The sequence below is a fragment of the Rosa rugosa genome, chromosome 5 (assembly GCF_958449725.1).
Source record: "Rosa rugosa chromosome 5, drRosRugo1.1, whole genome shotgun sequence".
In the NCBI taxonomy this organism is placed as follows: Eukaryota; Viridiplantae; Streptophyta; class Magnoliopsida; order Rosales; family Rosaceae; genus Rosa; species Rosa rugosa.
In genome coordinates this window covers 33440006-33462669 of record NC_084824.1, presented here as the reverse complement: position 1 = coordinate 33462669, position 22664 = coordinate 33440006, and the positions used below count along the sequence as shown (strand labels likewise).

General features: G+C 37.6%; 3 protein-coding genes across 4 annotated transcripts; 2 read left to right on the top strand and 1 right to left on the bottom strand.

The window, feature by feature from the left end:
• Positions 1-9037: 9037 nt before the first annotated feature.
• On the bottom strand, positions 9038-12323 carry LOC133710006 (uncharacterized). The gene is made up of 3 exons (XM_062135977.1): positions 12166-12323; positions 10848-11410; positions 9038-9657 (listed from the first exon to the last, which is right to left on the bottom strand). The coding sequence occupies exons 1-3, from the start codon at positions 12320-12322 to the stop codon at positions 9463-9465; spliced, it is 915 nt and encodes a 304-aa protein (XP_061991961.1). The 5' UTR covers position 12323; the 3' UTR covers positions 9038-9462.
• A 472-nt stretch (positions 12324-12795) lies between these two features.
• LOC133710004 (uncharacterized CRM domain-containing protein At3g25440, chloroplastic) lies at positions 12796-21348 on the top strand. Of its 2 annotated transcripts, XR_009846435.1 has the most exons (6): positions 12796-12945; positions 13035-13350; positions 15151-15552; positions 17362-17670; positions 18028-19832; positions 20866-21348. XR_009846435.1 is itself a non-coding variant. In XM_062135975.1 (5 exons), exons 1-4 carry the CDS (start codon positions 12863-12865, stop codon positions 17665-17667), a joined length of 1107 nt encoding a protein of 368 aa, XP_061991959.1. In that variant the 5' UTR covers positions 12796-12862; the 3' UTR covers positions 17668-17670; positions 20866-21348. The 2 variants fall into 2 exon arrangements, 1 of the variants encoding a protein (XP_061991959.1); XM_062135975.1 differs by lacking the exon at positions 18028-19832.
• On the top strand, positions 18548-19141 carry LOC133711561 (pentatricopeptide repeat-containing protein At1g08070, chloroplastic-like). Its single transcript, XM_062137665.1, has one exon. The coding sequence runs from the start codon at positions 18548-18550 to the stop codon at positions 19139-19141; it is 594 nt and encodes a 197-aa protein (XP_061993649.1).
• Positions 21349-22664: the final 1316 nt, after the last annotated feature.

The window sequence follows — 22664 nt, the reverse complement described above, 5'->3', positions numbered from 1 at the left end:
TTGGTGCATCATGGGGTTAGCGGGGAGCTATCTGATGCTCATGAGTACGTGTTTTTAAAAGAGAGTTTCAGGAATTCTTTCTTTTAAATGTCCTGGGAGGACTTGTGAATCATATTCTATATGTCACAGATGGTGACAAGTCGCAGATGGTGACTAATGGTTGATCTGAGACCAGATGGGGGTTGAAGACCATATGTCACAGATGGTGACAGGTCGCTGATAGTGACCAAGGCAAGAAATAAGGAATCGCGCAATTAGCCGGGCGAGTGGTTACGATAAGCTAGAGCGCTAGTATGTCTGCCATGGTACCTCATGGATCTAAGTAGATTACTTATGACACCTGGGTACGTATTTTGTCCAGGTTGGACTAAGAATCATATGCTATTTGTTAGGTTAACGATAGGTATGATTGATGTGCTTATGTGTTTTATCCAGATTGGATCGATTAATCATATTTGAATTGTTAGGTTAACAATTTATATGATTTTGTCACGGTGTGACTTTTGTGATTTCCTTTTTGGAAAAAAGTATTGTTTTGGGAAGCATGGTATGTTTTCCTTATTCGCGAGTCGAAAGATGTTCCTCGTGTTGGCGTGAGTTGTGCGGGCTTTTATCCCGTAATTTGGTGTGAGTTGTTTTGAGTTACTCATACGGGCTTGCAAAAGCTTACCGAGTTTGTTGTGTGACAACCCGGTGCACTATTCAAACGGTGTAGGGGTTAATCTTGCAGGTCAGGGAAATCGTGGCTGAAGCTGAGGTAGCTTGTTGGCAGCAGAACTGGTAGGAAGCAAATTTGATTGGCTTTGCCATTGTTATGACTTCCGCTTTGTAGTGAACTCTGAGGAGTATTTACGTTTTATTTTGTGATGGCAATTTAATTCGTAAGCTTATGTAATATATAACTCTGTTGAGCGAGTGTATATTAACTTGAATTGGTTCAGGGCATCAGTATGTACTTGTCTTAAGGGAAAGATGTTCCCGGTATTTGTATTGATGACTGAACGTTCACGCATATATAATTATGGGGTTATATATATCGATTTTTATCTGCGTAAAAATCAGGGGCGTGACATTTTCTAAAAGTGGTTCATGCAGGATCACTTCGGATTTTAAGTTAAAATCTGGGGCGGGTCATGGCACCATCTCTATCCTTATTCTTATTTATGCTTTTAGTGAGATTTAAAGCCCTACATACTTTGTTCTCCAAAAAAAAAAAAGCCCTACATACTTCTTATTCGTTTCAAATAAAGCGATCTCTTAGTTTCTAGTGTTAGTTTCTCTACATTGAATTCCCAAAGTACTTGCTTCTAAATCTTTTGATTTTGGTATATGATTTAGTGAAATTGTTCATTCTTAGCTTTATGGAGCATTCATGTAAATAATTTATTCATAAGCTCTCGGACCACTCTAAACATAAGAGGCTTCCTCAAAAGCCTCAATAGACAATAAAGTCACATCCCGTTGCAACAACAACTTCTTTTTCCTATGTTTCCTAGGAACTTTAGGCATGTTGGCTAGCTTATCCTCTTTTGGCTTGTTCTTAATACAACAATACCCCTTTCCTTAGAAGCAAGGGCAAGGGAGGGTTAAAAGTCTAGCTCATTGACATAACTGGAATCAACTGCTTTTACTACTTTACATTGGTTATCAAAGTCGTCTCTGTCGTATATTTCACATTGGAAAATCGAGCAAGCTCAGCGGGGTCAATAATCATCTGGTTGCCTACATTATCCTCAAAAGACTGAGAAGCTGACTAAACCGTGTCGCCTCCAAAGTAAGAGAGTGCCCAAAAGTTAGACAAAGTATAGAGCATCGATATAAAAAAAAAAAAGTTGCCACCAGTGGAAAAATAATTACTAACCCACTTAGTAGCCCCTTGAGAATGATCACTGATAAGCAACACACTATAAACCTACAAATTAGAACCCAATAACCCTAACTTTAGGGTTATTGTTTACAGCAGGATTTGGTGCACTATCACTGTCAGTCTTGTTCGGGAAAGAAGGATCCAAGCAGTCAAAGGAAGGGTGTTCAGCATGCCACAAACATGGAAAAAAAATCATTAACTTATCATATTTAAATTGGAGAGTGGTTGATATTCCCGGAAAGAATTCGAACTCAAAAGGCTATACCCCTACATCACTGGTGTTAAAATATCGTGGTGTAGGTAAACCCTAACCTGCGTTCCTCGACGGATCCTGACCTCATCCACTTGAATGACATAGCCAAGCGTTGATCCAACTATCAAAGCAACTTCTTCTATCATCAGCACCAAGAGAAGGCCGAAAATCTCCGCCGAGACAAGGATATCAGAGCCTAGGAGGTATCCAAAAGACCGCTGAAAATAAATAAGGTTAGAATAGACTTGATATAGAACCAAGGACAGTCATTAACAATTTGATCCCTCTCTTTCAATCGAAATTTTGAAAACATACCGGTCACCATGATCACGAATAGATAACCTATTCTTGAGATTCAAAACAGTTGAAATAGTGCCTATAAAAGCCTTGAGATCGACCTTCTTCCTTGCCAAAAGCAGTTGACCCACTAGATAATGATCTTGGATCACCATAGTGATGCCACACCCACCCAAAGTAACATATCCCTTCCTCTTCTCAGTAATGGAGAGCAATGTCGTCAACCTGGCAAAGGCCTCATCAACATTTACGACAAGAAAAAGGCATGCTAAGAAAAAAGAAAGCCCTAGGTGTGTTTGAATGAACAAAAAAACAAATTTAAATGAAAATGAGGAATTCATAATTCCTAAACATGAATAACCTTGTTTGGCATTCTAAACTTAGAAATTATGAATTTCTCTGTGAAAAGAAATGAAGGAATTGATTGTCTAATTTCTTCACTTCAATTTCCATCAAAATATGTGTCATTTGGATTTCCTTGCAAACGTTTCTTTTTATTACTTTATTAGTTTCCATAACAATGTCTTTTTCGTTTTTAAAATTTTCTTAAATTTATTACACATTCCGAATTCTAAATAGATACAAACAAACAATAGAAATTGTAATTAATGAAATTTTAATTGATGAAGTTGTAGATTCCATCATTTTAAAATTTCTCAAGAATTTATTTATCCAAACGCAGCGTAGAGAAGCTCTCTTGTAGAACTCTCTCTATTTTTTTTAGAGAAATTAAAGAAGAGGTTTTTCTATGTGAATATGGTTTAATTAATTAACAAATTGCATATAAGTTATTGACAAAACATGACTTAACAAATACATCCTTTAAAGATTGAATTAAACATATAAGGACTAAATCTTACAAATAAGGAAAAATCTGCTCTCCACTTGCCACATGTCATAAGTTAATTTACTTTTTTTACCCTTAACTACTTTTTTTACCCTTAACTACTTATTTTGACTTCTAATCTCTTTTTTTTTTTAAGAAAGGGCGGTGCGGCTGCCCTCAAGCCTTGATTAATGAAACTGTCGAATACAAGGGGGGACATTGAGCAAAAACCCCGGATTATGATAGGAGCATTTTTATGCAACGTTTTAATAATTATTTCCTCATATTTTACTTAGTTATTTCCTTAAATAAATAAATTTTAATTTAGTTTCTATTTTCTAGGTACATCAAATAAATGGAGAAGAAATGAGCTTAAAGGCAAAAGAGATGCAGAAATGAGCTGAAATGAAGAAATAGAGTATTCCTGGTCCGACTAGGAATCCCAGTCAACGCTGGAATCCTGATGAGGCTAGGAAACCTGAAGGCATTAGGAGACCACATGGCTTGGAGATATTATGGGAGATTAAATCTGATTTTTGCATGGGAAATCATGAAGATAACGTGAAAAATCAAGGAGAATATCAAGGGAGAGTTTCAAGGGATTGTGCAACAAGAAAAGGCTCAAAACAAGTCCAGATTCGTTCCTTAATTCCCTCAAGATATGTTGGCTGAAATTAGAGAATAAAATATGCAGTTTTAATGTGAAAATCAAGAGAAAATCAAGGGGAGGATGTTAAGGATAAAGCCATGGAGAGATTTAAGGGAGAAAAGGTCCAAAACAAGTCCCGATTCATTCCTATTTTCACTCAAGATTATTTTGGCCGAAAATTAAGAGAAAAATCAGATAAAATCTTGGGAAAATCAGCAATAATATATTTGGAAAGATTATGGACTTATTTTGGAGCTTTTTGATTGGTTGAGTGACATGGCAGAGCTGACGTGACATTATCTGATTGGTTAATGCTGTGTGGATCAATCTTGAAGACTTGGAGACTAAGTTGTCATCCTCCTATAAATAGGAGCATTCACAACACCACCACAACACAACACACCTCTCCCCCTCACAAAAATAAACATCAGAAGAATTCTCTCCATTCTCTAGTCTTCAGAAGCTCTGCGTCTCAAGCAAGGAGGAGAAGAAGTCATGCAATACATCAAGATCCTAGCCACCATCCATCCTTGTGTCATCCCTAGAAGATTGCTTGCTTTCAAGGATCTTCAAGTTCTTCGTCTCAAGGCTTGTCATCCATCTTTCACGGTGTATTTCATACTTTCTTTTATTTTCCTTTGTTTGATTCGTAGAGTTATAAATTCTAGTTAACATGACGTTAAGGGCAAAGTTTAAAGCCCGTTTATATGTTTTGAAATAAATTTGTGATTTCTTTATGTTGATTTATATGTTGCTTATGTGAGATTGCTTGATTGATTTTGGATTATAGAAAACTTTTGCATGTTTATGTTCTTTGGTGGCCAACTTAGGATATATGCATGTAATTGGAGCTAGAGATTTAAGTAGTAAAGGCTTTGGACAAAAGTCAAAATCAATTAAGGAGGATTGCAAATAGATGAGCTTTGTCATACTAGGTTGTGCACTTTGGTTGACATCCTTTCTTTGTTCTTCATGCATTGAATGTGTTCTTGATTAGCTAACTTTCTAGACTATGATTGCATGTTCAATAGGTTTAATTTAGGTGCTTTCACTTAGATTAAATATTGAAGGAAAGTAAAAAATGGGAAATCGTTTGCTTATTAACGTTTCACATGGTCAACTTATTTCTCATGACATAGAAAATCAACTATAGGAGTTGTAATTGGATTTCATTTATATGGATATGGTTTTGATCTTTATTCCTTACGTTCCACCCTTGTATATATGTTTTTACATTTTCTTTATTTTATTTATTAATTTTATATTCCTAAGACCCCCTTATTTGTGTTTACTTGTATATATTTTTATTCTTTGTTTTATTTTTGTAAATAATACTTTTTACTTTTACTAATTAATTAATTGTTTTTGCAATTACAGGTGTACCCTCAATCCCCGGTTAGAACGATCCCTATTTACCATATACTAACGATGACATTTTACAGGGTTAAATTGCGCGCTGCTTTTAGCGTTATCAGATTACAATAGGCAACTAGAGAACATCCTGACATACTATCATGAGTCTCTACTAAACAACTATATTCAACTATGCACCAACTAGCAAAGAGCGCTCTACTGGCGACTCTATTTTCTTTGACACAGCGATGACACAACAGAAAGATAACTCGATCTGCAACTCGATTATAGCATAGCATAATTTCCATACGCACAGCTTTCCCATTATGTTGCCACTGGAAAATAAATCCAGTGACACTTAGTTTCACCCTGCCACTAGGAGGCAGTGACCATTTGACCAAACAAGGAACTCGCCGCCTACCTAGAGCAGACACGTTACTGCCACTAGGAGGTTGCGACCATTTGACAAAGTCAGGAACTCGCCACCTACCTAGAGCAGACAAGGCACACAAGGTGCACAGACCGGCATAAGGCCCACTTCGCCCTACCCAAACATGGTAGAGACTTATTGTCAACAAAACAATTAAACAAACAGAACAACTAAACCAACAAAAAACAAAGCACAACCAGCAAGGGCCCAAGACCAAAGGCCCGGCCCAGTCACCACTATCCCCAGTAAGGACCTCTAGCGCCACAGGCAGCCATCGCCGCCACCATAATCTCGCTCCACCGCGCCACCGTAACGCAACACCACACCACCGCCTTGCCACACCACTCCACCGCATAGCATCACTATACCAAGGATCGAGTTCTTCTGACAACAGCGACCGGATCCCAAGGCGGAACAGATCCCTTTCGGGATCGACTTTGTCCAAAGCTTGAAGTCGCTGCCATTGCCCAGATCTCTGGTGCTTTGAGGACTCTAGAGTTCCCCGCCGGCCAACCGCACTGTACCGCCGCTCCTCACCTGCGCTCGCCCGCAACCCGCGAAGGACAGATCGAGATCGCTCTGTCCAACTCGAGAGACAACCACCATCCACCTGCCCTGGGCCATGTCTCAGCCAGAAACCCTCGTCGGAGTGCACAGAACCATCACCGGCCCGTCCGACGACAACGCCCCAAAGACGCGCCGCTGGACGGAGCATCACTCTCGCTCAACGACACCAGGTGCGTGTGGCGCGTTCTCCAATCCTCGTGGAAAATCAAATATGGTCTCACTTCTAATCTCTTTATAAGGACTAAATCTTACAAATAATGACAATCTACTCTCCACTTGCCACATGTCATTAGTTAATTAACTTTTTTACCCTTAATTACTTCTTTTGACTTCAAATCCCTTTATGTTAATTTTTTTTTCTTGAGAATAATCCTTTTTTGTTACTTCTCAAATGCAAAAAAAAAATAATAATAAATTTCATTTTACACATTGCTAAAAGAGAGAATCTCAGAGCTCTTCGTCAAACTTTTTTTTTCTTCTTTATTGCTAAACGTGTCCTTGGTTCAGTAGCAGCTTCATTTGCAGTAGTAGGAGCAGTAATAGTAACAGTAGTAGTAGCAGGAGCAGGAGCATGAGCAGTAACAAGAGCAGTAGCAGGAGCAAGAGTAATAGCAGTAGCAGGAGCAGTAGCAATTAGATCTGTCAATCCATGAATGAAATTGAAAACATAAAACATCGCATTATTCCCACAGCAAGATTACCAAACTAGTAGAAATTAGTCAAATCAATCTCCCAATCATCATCAAAAACAAAAACCCTAACTCTCCTAGCAATTAGTCAGAAAATTACATAGAAATTTTCTGGCCCGATCTGGTTCGTGCATTATCTCCATCGCTTGATATCAACCGTTGAGATCAAATATAATGGCTGGAATAGGACCGAGTACACCAGATTTCTCCAGAAGCTTTGAGCTTCTTCGACCCGGAGCGACGACCCGCCGACCGAATCAAGATCTGATCGGAATTCTTCGCTCCGACCACCTCCGACTGCGAAACCTGTCGGGTTCGGTTATTCACACCGTCGCCGTCATGCCTGTGGTTTTGGTTTGTCTAATCATGCACCGTGGACGGAGAATTGAACACAGGAAAGCCTATAGCAGCTCTGGTGGGTTTTGCATTTTCTGGAGCCGTCGCCATAGACCCGACTTCCTCAGCCGCCAATGATCAAATTTAATGAGATTAAGACAATTAGGATTTCTAAATCTCTCAGATTCAACGTTTTGGTATTAGACTATTAGAGCAACTCCAACAACTTCCCCATATTTTGATTTTTCTCTACTTTAGGGAAAAATGAGCCTCTTTTACTCCAACAGATTCCCTATAACTATCCCTATTTTAGGGAAAGTGAGGAAAGAGAAAACCAAATTCCGTATATTTACAGCAATCTCTAAAAATTTAAAGAAGAATATGGAGATTTTAGAGATTGCTGTAAAATAGGGAATCTGTTGGAGTTGGAAAAGAAAAAGATGCTAAAGTTTTGACTTTTGCTTCCCTATTATACAAAAATTATAGGGAAGCTGTTGGAGTTGCTCTTAGTGTTCATGTTTGGGGACAATAGACCTCCGTTTTGGGGTTATCTGATCCACTCAGTGGCAGTGCTGTAATATTTTCAAAAAATGGAAGCTTTTGGTCAATTTCTCTTGAAATGTGGAGCCAAGCTTGCTCCAATTCATTCTGGGCCTGGGCTTCTGTCCTTTTGTGTCTAAATCTTATCACATATGGTTTTTCTGTTTTTAAATGTTTGGTCTGGTAGTTACTGTTTACTCAATACAATCTAGGGGTACAATCCATATAATTTCGTATACTACTTACAGAGAAGCACTAGTACTGGATAAAGCTCATTATAATGATTTGATTTCATTTTTGGGAAAATCTCACAAACAGTACCTGAACTTTCGGCCACTAATAACTTTCGTACCTCAAATTCAAAAAATATCAGATTGGTACCTGGACTTTTAATCCCGACCCAATATTGGTACCTGGAAACAGTAAAATCGTTAACGGAGTTAACTTTTAAAGGGTAGAATTGTCATTTCACTGTTCACATTCTCCAAAACTCTCTCCTCCCTCTGGTTCGTGTCGACTCCTGCCGATGTCACCAAAAACGCGTGGCAGCTTCTGGCGATTTTCCTCGCCACCATCGTCGGAATCATCACTTAGCCTCTGCTTCGATCTCATCTCCGCCGTCGCCGAAGAGCCCACGGTCCCTCTGCATATGCTATTAAGATTGAAATCTTCGTTGATAATTGGATTGAAGGTCTGTTTCTTTGTGTTATTGTGGATACGGTGAACTGCAGGAGTCGATGGGCAGCCATGGGAGTGGAGAAGAGGAAGAAGGAGAACAGATGATGGGGTTGCATTCGGAGGGGTTTGTTGGTGGCGGTTTTGGTGTTTCGTGTTTTGATTTCGACGATTTTGGTCACGTTTTTGTGGATTTGAATGAGATGTTGGTGATGGGAAGGAAAGTTTGGAGAAGTGTTGGGGATTCTTTGGTCGATTTGGGTTTGTGTGTGTGAGGTATGAAGAAGATAATGAAAAATCTGGGTTTGCAGAGAGGGAGGAGAGAGTTTTGGAGAAGGTGAACAGTGAAATGACAATTCTACCCTTTAAAAGTTAACTCCGTTAACGATTTTTCTGTTTCTAGGTACCAATATTGGGTCGGGATTAAAAGTCCAGGTACCAATCTGATATTTTTTGAATTTGAGGTACGAAAGTTATTAGTGGCCGAAAGTTTAAGTACTGTTTGTGAGATTTTCCCTTCATTTTTTGACTTTTATGAAATTCTCACTCTGGAGGTCATCAACAAATGGGAAACTTTAAAAAGTTCAACTTAAAAGGACATATATTCTGCTATACAAATTAAATAGAGGATTCAACTTTCCTTGGGACATCCTAGTACTCTTTAAAATTATTGCATGTTAAGCATTTTGATAAGGATGGCCCAGGTAAACTATACATGGATTCAACAAATTTCCTACAAACATTTGCGGTAGGAAACATTTGCTGTAGACAACACATTATGCAAAGCAGTCCAATGAATGCCATTGACTAAAACATGCCAAACTACAAAACTAACTAGTTACCTAAACCTAGGTGAAGCACAAGGTATCGTAAACCAACACTGAAACCAAACAATCTGCTTCATCCTGTAGCATTCTCCACAACATAGCTTGATTCTACGCTTCACAAAACAAAAGGTGCTTTATATTGCCGAAGGCAGACTATCTGTAAACTTGCTGCTCCTTACTTTCAATCTCCTTCACACTATCAACTATGTGTTGGATCTTCTTTGATAGGCTCTCATTGTGCTCTTCAATATGCTCAAATATTAGGTCAAGATGTCTTTTATATGTTGCAGCACGTTTCTTCTCTACGGCCAGCTGCTGGGATAGTTCCCGAATCTTGTCATGTTCATTCTGCATAAGAAATAAAAAGGTATTGAGAATACAAACTAAGATTAACATTATGAACTTTTTAAACAAAAAAATAAATTACTGTTATGATTCTTAAAACTTCAAGGTCATTTTTGGAGTTTCTCACACATGACAAGGAATACAACATTAATTATAAAAAACCGCCATTTACGTTCTAATTTAAAAAATGAAATTGCATTCAGAAATGACAGTACTACTGATAAGTAATCTAATAATCTAAAAAGGTAGAAAAATATTTCAGTTCTAAGAAACCATATTAACTGGACAGTTGTTTAGCTTAGATGTTAACCATAATTGTTCATAAGAACTGTGAGTAGCTAAAGCAGAAAATGGAGAAAGCAATCTATACAAAGACATAGCAGAACCCAATTGATACCATTAAGTACGTCCGAATTTCCTGCAAACTACTACAAACTGGTAAAACTAAGTTTCAAAAAGGAAAGAAAATTGTAAAACTAGGAGCTTAGGACTATATGAAAAGACATTCAGACAAATAATGCACTAATGGCATATTGGAGAAACAATATCACATTCTTGGCACACTACCAAACTAACAGAAGATAAGGAGTTATTTCAATATTGAGCACTACAATATAGTAGCTTCTCATAAAAATAAGTTGTCAACGAGTATCAAGGATCCAAAACAATTGTACATCTTCTAGAAGTTTGGGTAGTATATACAAAACTAATTTAACAATATCATTGTGAAAGATAAGAAAACTACATAATAACTCAATTCGATCTAGAGAACCAAATGAAGCCCAAGACCAAAGCATGATATTCAAAGAGTACAGACAAATTCGTTTTCCAAAGCAAGTATCTTCGAGGCCAATTACAATGAACAGCAATTATACTATACATCTTGCTTAGTTTTGAACTTCTTAAATTACCATCTTTTTAACAGCATGAAACAAGTTGTAAATAACAGAATTAATGGAGGTATGACCTAGCAGTGTTCACCTGGTCAGTATCTGACCATGGAATTTTTGATCAACTAACGTTAGATATAGATCCAAGTGTGGGAAGAAAGATTTTTGAATTTGGAGATGTTTTAGATAATAATATTCTAAAGTGGTATCTCGACATATTAAGAAAGGATTATACGTCAGAAATTTGCAAGGTACAATAATGAACCAAGAGCCAATGGCCAAAAAAGAAAAACAAGAACTGACCGGATATTGATCATAAATGCAATCCCTTCGACCTTTCCCAGGTGTCAAAGGATGAGTGTGCTCCTTTACAAACTTTGTGACAACCCATTTACCAGAACTTACTTTTCTCACCAAAATCATTGCTCTGCAACCAACCCTGGTCTCTGCTCTTTGCCTTACAATTTTTTCACGCTTGTCAGGCATTCTATAACCCTCTTTATTACAAACAAGTGCACGGCCAATGGCAGTTCCATCCCGCCTTGATCGAGAGAGTTTGCTTACACGAATTATGAATCCCACATGAGTGGCATATGCATTATAAAATGCATGAGCAGCTGCTTCCGTTTCAAACTCTTGACCAACATATGGCTCATCTGCTGAAACAACTGATACTACAGGAATTGCCGATGGAATTATGTTCCTTCCAGATGAATCTAGAATTATCTTTTCTTCCTGACCCAGTTGGAATGCTCCTTCAACAGAACTTGCACCGGTTTCATTTTCATCACCTGCTCTACTTCCTTCCATCTCAGCAGAACTGCCCACAACCTCACCATCAACATCACCATCAACTGTAAACTCCACTGCAGCCATAAGAATATTTTTCAATACTTTTTCCTTGGCACGCAAATAATGTTTCAGCAGACACAGTCACAAAAGTGTCATTGATTGCCAGATATGACGTGGAAAGTAATCTAAGAAGATTCCATACTCTATATAGACCACAAAAAGAAATCGAGCAAGCGTTAACAGATGAAGCTCATTTCTATGTATTCTTTTCATGTCTTCTTCATTACACATTTTTTTCTTTTTCTTTTTCTTTTTTAAGCTACACTGCCTGTATAAATTTCAACTCACCGTCTCAAAGTCTCATCTAATAAAAACCTGAATTCTTTGTTTAGTTGCCAAACAGCCCAAAAGAGGAGAAGAAAGTGACATTTCTGTTTATGGTTTTCTATGTGAATTAGGCTACATGAAAGGAAAAAACAGAAATTGAAACAAACCAATTAGCAACTGAATTGGCATAGTTGAGTGGTCAAAGACAAAGACAATGATCAGTGGCATTTCCTACATTGCCTCACAGTTTTGAAACACCCAAATTGAAAATGAAAGCAGACCAAAACAATCAGAAACAAAAAGAAAATTGTACTAAGTTGAATATCACACATATGTTAGCAGGAACACGAATCCAGAATAATAAACAAGCAATATAGATGGGTTGAGGCAAATTTACCCAGTAAAGAGTTACTATTGATTGATGAAATCTCTAACCCTAAATACTTGAACGCTGGGAAAATTACAAAAAAATTTAAAAATAAAAAAAAATGAAAAGACTCACTGGAATTGTTCTTGTTTAGATGATCGTGATGAACATAGAAAAACGCTTTGTTTTTGGGTGTCGCCAGAGCCAGACAGAGAGAGAGAGAGAGAGCGAGCGAGCGAGCGAGCGAGAAGAGGCAAGGGTTCAGGAAATAAAGATGAGGGCTCAATTTCATTTGACGTGGTGGAATACTATTGGCTGAGTATAGATATAAAAGTCAACATTCCACCTGCCGCCTTGACACGTGGTTACCTGGGTGGACCTGGCCTTGGACAATTCCATTCTTTCTTTCTTTCTGTGACGGTGCGTTTGGATGAGAAAATTATAAAATCCGTAATGAAATCTTTAATTCCATCAATCTAAAATTCCATTAATTGCATTTTCTATTGTTTGGTTGCATCTATTTAGGATTTGAAATATGTAATAAATTAAGAAAGTTTTAAAAAAAATAAAAAGATAAAATAGAAAAAAGTCTGATTTTGGAAATAAAAATTGAATACTGCAAAGGAATTCGTAAATGACACCTATTTTGGTGGAAATTGGAGTGAGGAATTTAAATAACGAATTCCTTCGTTTTTTTCCACAGAAAAATTTAAAATTTCCAATCTGATAATGCCAAACGAGGGAATTGACTTTTAGGAATTATGAAATCCTCACTTTCAATTAAATTCCATCATTTTTTCCCTCATGAGAGAAAGAGAATTTCCAGAGCGAAATGGCAAAAGCTGCTGTGTTTCGTCTAGCATCTTCCGTTCTCAAATCTTCGCCTCCTAAACTTATTCTCTTTGGAATTCGAAGGTATTCTTTCTCTCTCTCTCATATTTTTGCAATTCGGAACTGTTTACGTATCATCGAATCCCTTAATTAGCTTGTTTACTTGGTTGTAGGTCGGGTTTTCTAAGCCATGACTACTTGCGGCGCCCAAATGTACCAAACACAGGTTGGGTTTTCAGAAACATGAGCCATGGGTCTGTGAGTTTGGTGATATCTCAAGGAAAACTCAAGTTTGAGACGTACCAAGTTGATCCTCCTAAGAAGCACAAGTGGTTGACCAAGAAGAGGTTGAAGATTCAGAGGAAGAGGGAGAAGCATGAGAGGAAAGCAGCGAACAAGAGGGACCCCCGTCGGCTTCGCATTAAGGGGAACAAGAAAAGCCACAAGTTTGCTAATGCTGAGGACAAAATCAAGTTCAAGCTTGAAAAGGTACCAGACTTATTTCCCTATGGATGCAACTTGGTTTTTTTACTTTCCACTCCTGCTGCAAATAGCTTTGGTATGGATAGTACCTATATCTTTGTTCTTGCACAAGGTTGTTAGGTGAGGCTTGTTAAACCTATAGGGAACTATAGAGGGAGTACATTGTCTAATCTTTTGTTGAGGGATGGTTTTCTGAGGGGTGCGATTATACCACCCATAATGCAAGGGATGAGTGAATGTTGCACCACCTTTTCGTGGTTCTGAAAAGAAAAAAAGGTGGACTTTCTGAGTGAAATCTTCTCATCTATCCACACTAATTTTGTTAACCGGTAATATCCATTGAAGGTTGTTTTTGTTTTGTTTGGCTTCCTCTGTATTGCTTGGCTGGACATGTTTGTTGCATTACATATCTTTTCACATTGCTCTATCTTATATTTGCTTATGAAAATAAATAAATAAAAATTTGTTCACTTAGGACGGAAACTTCCTCTCCAACCATATTTTGCTGACTCCATTATTAAAGAAAACTGATGGACATACAAACTCTATCAGTAGGATGGAAACTCTCTACTTTCTTTTTTCTTGGGTACGCCAGCCTTATAGAGTTCGTTTTGGAATTTCCAGCTTTTGTAGATTTCTGTCATTTTTCCCCTCTAGCTCCTGCTTTGTTTTTCAATTTCAGTAAGGTAATGTCTTCCCCATAGTTCGTTGTACACTCTTTACTAAGTCTAGCTTTCTTTCTTTAAAAAGGGAGACTGGGTTTAGATGGGGGAAATGATTGAACCTAGGTTTCCTCTTGGTTTAGTTTCTCTGCAAGGTATCTAAGCCCTTTTGAGATCCAAGTAAATACTGGACATATAGTCCTCCTATCTCACAAGTACTATTATCAGCTAAGTCCCTTGGGTTGCCTGTGCATACTAACATAGTTTTCAGTGATGGTAAGTCTGCACCTACATTGATTACTAAGCCTTCACATATATGACCAATTTGGGTCTGAGTTTGGAAAACAACAGAAAAATAAGAGTATCATGTTCTGAACCAATCTTTTTTTACCACAGTATTTCCAAAAAAAAAAAAAAAACACCTGGGAACTACTCTTCTCTATTAGTCTATTTTTTGGGATCCAGTTGTTTAATGGTTGAACATGACACTCATGGCAAGAGTTTGACCGAGTCATCCCCCTCTTCCAGCTTATAAAAGAAAAATGGATGAGTTTTAAAGAATTGTGTCAAAATCTTTACAGAAGATGGTACTTTGCATTAATTCTCTCTCATTACAGAAGATCCGTGCTTGTATTAATTGATTACAGAATCAGCTGGTCTTGGAAGATAGATATGTGGTAGTATAACACTTCATTGGATTTGGAAGCTACTACCAATAGACTGAAATTGGGAACTTGCAAATTATGTTTAACTTATGTATTTTTACATGGGCACTCTAACTATCATCAGCTAGTTTGATTTTATCTTTATTTTTTGTATGCATGTTTTTCTTGCCATGACTAGGTTTTTTATTCTTGCTTCTTATCCCACTTTTGTCGCCCTGCTGTGTAGCCATCAAAGAAATTTTTTCATTCATATTCTTGTTACTTTGTTAGTCATTTGTTTCCATGGTTGGTAGGTCTCGAAGTCACTGATACACTGTGAAACCAGCATTTCAATGCATTCAAAACTGATATTGTTCCCCCTGTCCAGCTGGGTTTTGTCATTCTTTTAAAATCTATCCTATGCCACTGTTCTTGTGAAGATAATTGTCGATTTATCTAATAATTGTAGTCATTCCTTTCTAACTTTGGTTCTTGTTCAGGCCAGAGTTAAGGAGGCTTTGCTGATTGAAAGACTTAAGCGGTATGAAATTCCAAAAATTCAGGGTCCTGTGGTACAACCAAATTATCTGACAGGTGAGGAGCGGTTTTATATGAAGAAAATGGCCCAAAAGAAGTCTAACTATGCCCCAATTGGCAAACGAGGAATTTTTGGAGGTGTTATTCTTAATATGCATTTGCATTGGAAGAAACATGAAACGGTAAAGGTTATTTGCAAGCCCTGCAAGCCTGGCCAAGTACATGAGTATGCACAGGAAATTGCTAGACTGAGTGGGGGAATCCCAATTCAGGTTGTTGGAGATGACACCATAATATTTTATCGAGGAAAGAACTATGTGCAGCCGGCAGTAATGTCACCTGTAGATACTTTATCGAAAAAAAGGGTGAGTTTTGAGCTTTCTCTACAATTGCTTCAATTGACAAATTTTTTATTTATTTATTTTTATTATTATTATTATTTTTTTTTTTTATGAAATCTATACTATTTTAAACTCTCAAATCATGGCATGTCTTTTGAGTTCAAAGAGTGACAAGCACTGGTATTGCACTAGGACCTATTCCAATTTAGTAATTTCTTTCTCGGCATGGTATAATTGGAACTATTCTAGCAGCTCTTTCTAATTCAGCTTCCTGCCCACCATCTCATTTGACTTTACTAGACAGTAGGCCTAACATTTTGACCTATCATCTTGTTTTCTCATGCTCTCTTATACTCTCTCGATCTCTCTACATATGTCTCTCTCTTCTTTCAGTTTTCAACATGCTCTCATATTCTCATTACATTATTCATTGGAATGTTTTTGCAATTCTGAGTATGTATTCAGGTTCACTTAAATCATTCGGCGTTGCATCAACAACTAGTGTTCCACACTTCATTTGTAAATAGTATTCTCTTACTTTTGGATTAAGTATTTAGTGATCAAAACCTTGTGGGCGGGTCCAATTCCTGTGGGCCACAATCTGTAGCCCTCTAGAGGCCTGATCACCACTTTGGCCTGTCGATAAGGCCGTAGGCGGCCTGGTTCTGCCTGTCTGGGTGAACAGCCCATCCCATTGAATACCCGACCTTAGTCATGAGTTTTTATTTGGCTTGAACCATGCATGACCTTAGTCATGAGTTTTTATTTGGCTTGAACCATGCATGCCCAGCCGATTGATTACTTGACCTCCACCTCAATCTTTCTGATGTGGCTAAAACACACAGATGTATTGCAGTACAACTGCTGCTTTTTCTCCAGCTTATTTGCATCTCTCACAAAAGTTTTCCTCAAAAATGATCAACATCTTGATGCTTGAACATGTTAGTAACTGATATTTGCTTGACACTCAATATTTTAGCATTCCATCCTTTATATTGGGTTTAACTAGCCCAAAAATAAAACATTTCATTGAGCCCATTTTGAATTCTTTCAGCGGCATAGTTGTAAATTAATATTGACACAGGACATACGAGTACAATTAAGTTTCATGAGGTCCATGGAGTTAAGTTTTTATGACAAAGAACTGATTAAAGTTTGAAAGTTAAGTTAGATGTATGCTTTTTTTTCCCCCTCTCCTTATTGGTAGCATGCCGTAGGCAACAATCTGGTAGGCCTAGTATTGAATCTATTCAGAACTGTCATGCTGTTTGTTCTAATCTATCTACTTGAATTTATTCTCGATTTTAGTATTGGTTTTTATTAAAGACTGTAAAACTTGATTTTGAGGTACCCTTAATCCACAATTTCTCCTTATATAGGGAATGATGCATTTTATGTTAAGCAGTTTTGATGAACAGAGGTTAGCAAGGTTTTAAAGTTATTACTCTTGTATTTTAAGGGATTGGAGAGCAGCAGCAGTTTAGGAGTAACTTTTGTTTTCTCTTTTGGGAGTTTCGTGAGGGGTCTTTGGTTCATGTCGCTTTTCTTTGTTTGTGGACTCCTAGTCCACTGTGTTGGTATTCATCTTCTTTTTAATAAAATCTGTTTGTTTTCAAAAATTCAAAAAAAAAAAAAAAATACACACACACACAGTCACACACACATATAAGTATATAAAACAGAAGTTAGCAGGGTTTTGTGATACGTGTTGCTTTTTGAATATCTTTTATCCAAAAATATTCTAGATTATTTTTTATGGTGAGTTGTATTATTAATGAAAGTTGAAATTTATTCGTTGCTCATACTACTGACTTTATTTTTCCCTGTTAATAGGCACTGGAGAAATCCAAATATGAGCAATCGCTGGAGTCTGTGCGGCACTTCATTGCTATTGCTGAGAAGGAATTGGAGCTCTATTACAGGCACATTGCGCTTTATGGTAACCCGAATGATGGAAATCCCATTTCAGTTTTGGATGGTCCTACAAAAGAAACTGAGGCATCAGAGAAACATAAAATACTAGAAAACCAAATTCTAGACTCTGCTAGTGATTTCTTTTCTGCAGGTCTTCTTGAGACAGAATCAGACTCATCAGATTCAGAGCTGTTAAAAGCTGATGATTTTGAAGATCACAACTAATCAGTAAGTCAATCAGATTCTGTGAACTACGTTACCGTGACACCCATCTTGGAATTGGGTGATCTTTTCGTTTGTGGTTCAAGGAAATTGAGATAGTAGGCTTTCCAGTTTTAAACCATTTGGGCAATGGATCGGAATATCTAATTTTTGGGATGTTCAGATTCATCTGAGTCATATTCTATGTTCTGTTTTGGTCTTCCCATAGAATATGCTTTCTTTATCTAAGGAGTCATTAGTTGGTCCTAATGTCTGTTCATTGCAATATTGCATTATATATTTTTATAAGATCTGGGGATTTGTGCTTTTGTGTTGCTTCAGTTCGCGGAAATTAATCGCGTTCTGATGTCTGGTTTGATGTAGGAGACTTTTGGACTATTGTCCGTCGGAAGATGATCAGTATGCAAAAGCAGGGTACCCAAAACATGTATATGGCATGCCAGCGAATAGTCATTGTACCCAGCCTGACACTCATACAATGAGACAAATCAAAGGTTCAGAACCCCAAGTTTTAATCCCTCGGCTGGGATATCTAGCAAACTTTTCTGCACCACAAAATGCTGTTTTACTGAATAACCAAATGCTCCACCACTGAACTTCCGATAATCACAACACATTCATTTGTGCTCACAAGGCATGTTGCTTGCTCCATCCACTCCATAAAGGCCAAGAAATCCAATCCCATGTCATGAAATTTGGTCACTTATCTGATACCTTCATCCAAAGACTTTTTGCTCCATTTTTATGTAATTCAAAATGACATTGTTTCTGCTACCCATGTTTTTGATTTGATAGCGATCCGGATGTTGTTTCCTGGATTTCGATCTTTTCGGGTCTTTCCAAGTGTGGGTTTGTAGGGGAAGCACTTGTTAAATTTATGTCCATGGACGCAGAACCCAATGTTACTACTCTTGTGACTGTTTTGTCTTCGTGTTCTAGTTTAAGAGCTTTCAAGTTAGGTAAAGCTGTTCATGGCCATTGTTTGAGGAACGTACACAAGTGTAATATGATTTTGGACAATGCAATGTTGGATTTCTATCTGAGATCTGGTTCTTTGGTGGCTGCAAGATACTTGTTTGTCATTATGCCCAAGAGAGATTTTGTTTCTTGGAGTAGCATTGTGGGTGGTTATGCACATAGAGGTTTATGTGAGGAGGCAATGAGACTTTTCCAACAACTGGTGCTGGGCTGGGAAGTTGAGCTGAATGAGGCTACCATTGTCAATGTATTGTCAGCATGTTCTTCTGTTTGTTCCTTGAGTTCAAGCCAGCAGGTGCATTTCTATATCAGTACTCAGCCAGATCTCATGGTGAATAGCAATGTGGGAAATGCCTTGATCAACATGTATGTTAGGAGTGGACATTTGGGTATGGCTATTTCGGTTTTTAAGGCCTTGGAGTGCAAAGATATCATTTTATGGAGTACCATAATAAGCAGTACGGCATACATGTGTTGCAGCTCTTTTCCTGAATGCTAGTCAGTGGGGTTTCTCCTGATGGTGTAACCTTCCTTGGGTTATTAACAGCATGCAGTCATGCAGGCCTTGTAAACCAAGGGTTGATGTTCTTCAACTATGAAGAAAGTTTACTGGATTGTCCCTGAAACACAATATCATGCTTGTTTGGTTGGTATGTACGGTTGAGCTGGGCTCTTAGATAGGCTTTTATTAAAGAAATGCCTTTGAAAGCTGATGGTTCTGTTTGGGGAGCTCTGCTTAGTGCTTGCAAAATTCATGAGAATGAGACGATGATTGAGAGAATCAGACAAGGACTCCCAAATAATGCAGGAGTTAGCATTGGTTCGTGATGAAGTATGGGGTTGAAGACACAGCCAGGTTGTAGCTGGATTGAGACTGGTCCATCCATTTGACCTATATGCAGCACGATCCCCATGTTGGCCATTGGGAAATACCAAACTAATTATGGTTTTCAGAAACTTGAGTGAATATGGTGATATCGGAAGATAAACTCAAGTTTGAGATGATGAAATTGTTCCTCCGAAAAATGGGAACCAGAAGAGGTTGAAGCTGCAGAGGAACAGAGAAGCAGGAATCAAAACAGCCAATAAGAGGGACCCAAATCTGCTCAGGGTCGAGGGGAAGAGTCAAAAGGCAGAAATTTGCTAATGCTGAGGAGAATTTCGAGAGAATCAAGTACAAGGTCAAAAGGGTGAGCTGATCAGTTGAATTACTATTCTTTATCTGATATTGTGCTTATGGATGTGACCTAGTCCTTGTCTTTACATCTTAGTTAAAGCTGTAGTAATACTTCTGTGTTTATGGTCCACTTTCGTAAACCCTAGCGAACCCACAGACCAGCTATAGTACACCCAAGTGTAGGTTCCCTAAAACCTACCATACTTTTTTTTTTTCCTACAGTAAGTTTTGAAAAAAAAAAAAAAAAAAAGGTCAACAAGAGTAGATGTGGGCTTTGGTGTGCTCTCTGGCTCTTGTCACTTTTAGAGTTCAACCACTAGTTATAAGGTCGGTAAGCTGCACTGACTTAGTGATGAGTTTATCTTGCAGTTTATACTTTAGTAGTATTGGTAGGTCATCTCTAATGGAGAAGTGCATAAAATTGGAGTCTGAAAAATGCACCCAAAATGTCGACTACTTGTCCAAATCGTGGGTTCATTATTTTGCCCATCTTTAACTGATTCGTTACAAGTTTTAGCCTACGAAATAATTATTTTAATTTAATTATATTATTGAAAAAATCAATCATTAGAGTAGCATTTTGTAGCTGTGTTCTTGGGTCACTTTGTTGTTCTAATAGTATTGCACAGGGGTGCTCACTCTGTGGGGCCATTAGCGTTTTAGGTTCTTGTTTTTTTTGTTACAAAGGGGACCTAAAGAGGCCCAGAAAAGCGTTTTAGGTTCTTTTGTAATATACATTTATCAATAGATCTCTCGTCTAAAAAAAAAAAAAGTACTGGTGGTCTGCTGCGGGTGAGACACGGCCTGTTGCTTACTAGAGTCATTTTACCACTGTGGCTGTGTATTTAGAGCCTTAGGCTGGCCTTGTTCGTCTTGTTTGGGTATACAGCGAGGTCGATCCAACAAGTCGTTTCTCATCTGGCATGAATTACAATTGCAGTTGAATGCTATGTTTTGCTGATCTGCATTCATTCTCAATAAAAGTTATGTTGCTTTATGCATGCTTTTTTTTTTTCAATTACTAGATCATTTGTTTGGTTTTACAGAGAAATGAAGGCTGAAGCTTAAGAGGCATTGGTATTACTAGGAAGGAGCAAGACTGTACTGTATGATATTGGTGACCAAAACGGCGGAATCTCAATTCAATCTTTGATAGTGCTACGAAAGAGACGGGGGTGATATCTAGATTCTTACTAGTGATTTCTTTTCTGCACGACTCCTGGAGATTACTCATATTCAGAGCTATCACAAAGCCATGGTTCTGAAGATGACAACTATCAATAGGTGAATCGGATTCCCAAGATGATAGGAGTCTTGATTCTGATGATGATGAAGAAGCAAGCTCGCCAAGAGGCATAATAACACGTCAAATGTTTGGTATTATTTTTTAACAAGATAATTTTTTTATCAAAATTTAACTTTTTTTTATTCCTTGTGCGTTATGATTATGTAATCTTATCAATTTAATAGTTATGATAATGTTAGATGTTTGCTCGAAGTATCAAAATGTCAATCAAATTATTCCCATATATTAGCTAGTGTTTTATCCATAGCCGTTGAAGCATGTTAGTGGAGGTAGTAGTCATGTTCCATAGCGGGACCCAGAATAACATTCGCCATTTCACCCTTTATAATTGATATATTTGTTAAGAGAATTACCATATTCTCTGTTTTTTTTTTTTATTAGATAGAAGTTGATAATATTATATCAACAGCCCCGCGAGGAACAACTAAGTCTCTATCCAAGCATTCATTACGATCAAGAGACGTTCGCATAAAAGCAAGCCTAATACAAGTTGGAATAACTTCGCCTCCTATGGAAAAATCGATCATTTAAACTTTACTTTCCTACATTAATTGTAGTACACGTGAAGAATATAAACCTCTCAGAAATCTTCTAGAAGCTAATCCAGAAACTACCTAAGTAATAGATGAGGGTGGCAACTCCTTGGCAGCCCATAACTTAGGCCTAACCAGCTTACACTCAATTGTGGTACACATGAAAAATATAAACATCTCAGAAATCTCCTAGAGGCTAATCCAGAAATTAAGTCGAAACTTGATCTTCTGAAGAAGAGATCCTGACGGCAGGCGTCGTGAGGCACAAAGGATTCTAGTCCGAATGGTGGCGCCGCTGCTAGACTCGAAACATTAGGAGGTTTCTGCTAGGTAGATGGCTTTTCGAAAACTTACATACTGACACATTTACTTACCTGGAATGGGAATAAAAATGACGAGAATGATTCCGGTGTATGAACATATATATGTGTTAGAATGAGTACAGGTCCCACCTCATTGTCAAGGATCAATTCCTGAATAACCCAAAATTTGATAACTAGGGGGTATGGGTTTAGGAATGAAAGCTTCAAGAATGAATTTTTTTAACCAAAATATCCCACGTATTTTCAATAACCCCATTACCCATAACCCTAGAAATATATATACCTCTCATGAACATTTATTTTTGTAGTGATATTTTAGTAATCAAATTAGTTTTAATTCTAATTCATAAACATTAGTGAATAACATTAATTGTAACCAGTTGCATTCCTATTTTGATTTCATATGGTAAGTAAACGGCTTAATAGAAATGAAATATTCTCATACCGATTCATTCTTTCTCCCATTTCAGTCGTATCCGATTCGTGATTTTTTCCATTTCAAATAAGTAAACGTGCCAATAAAATAACTCTCCGCCATATTGTCTTATGTTGATTAAAATCTTTTCCCTTTTATTGCTGTGAAACCATCAAAGGTAGATATAGTCTAGGTAAGAATTTACGCCCTTTATTCATTTTATTTTCAAAACTATTATTTTGGTCCCTAACTTCAACTCTATTATTCA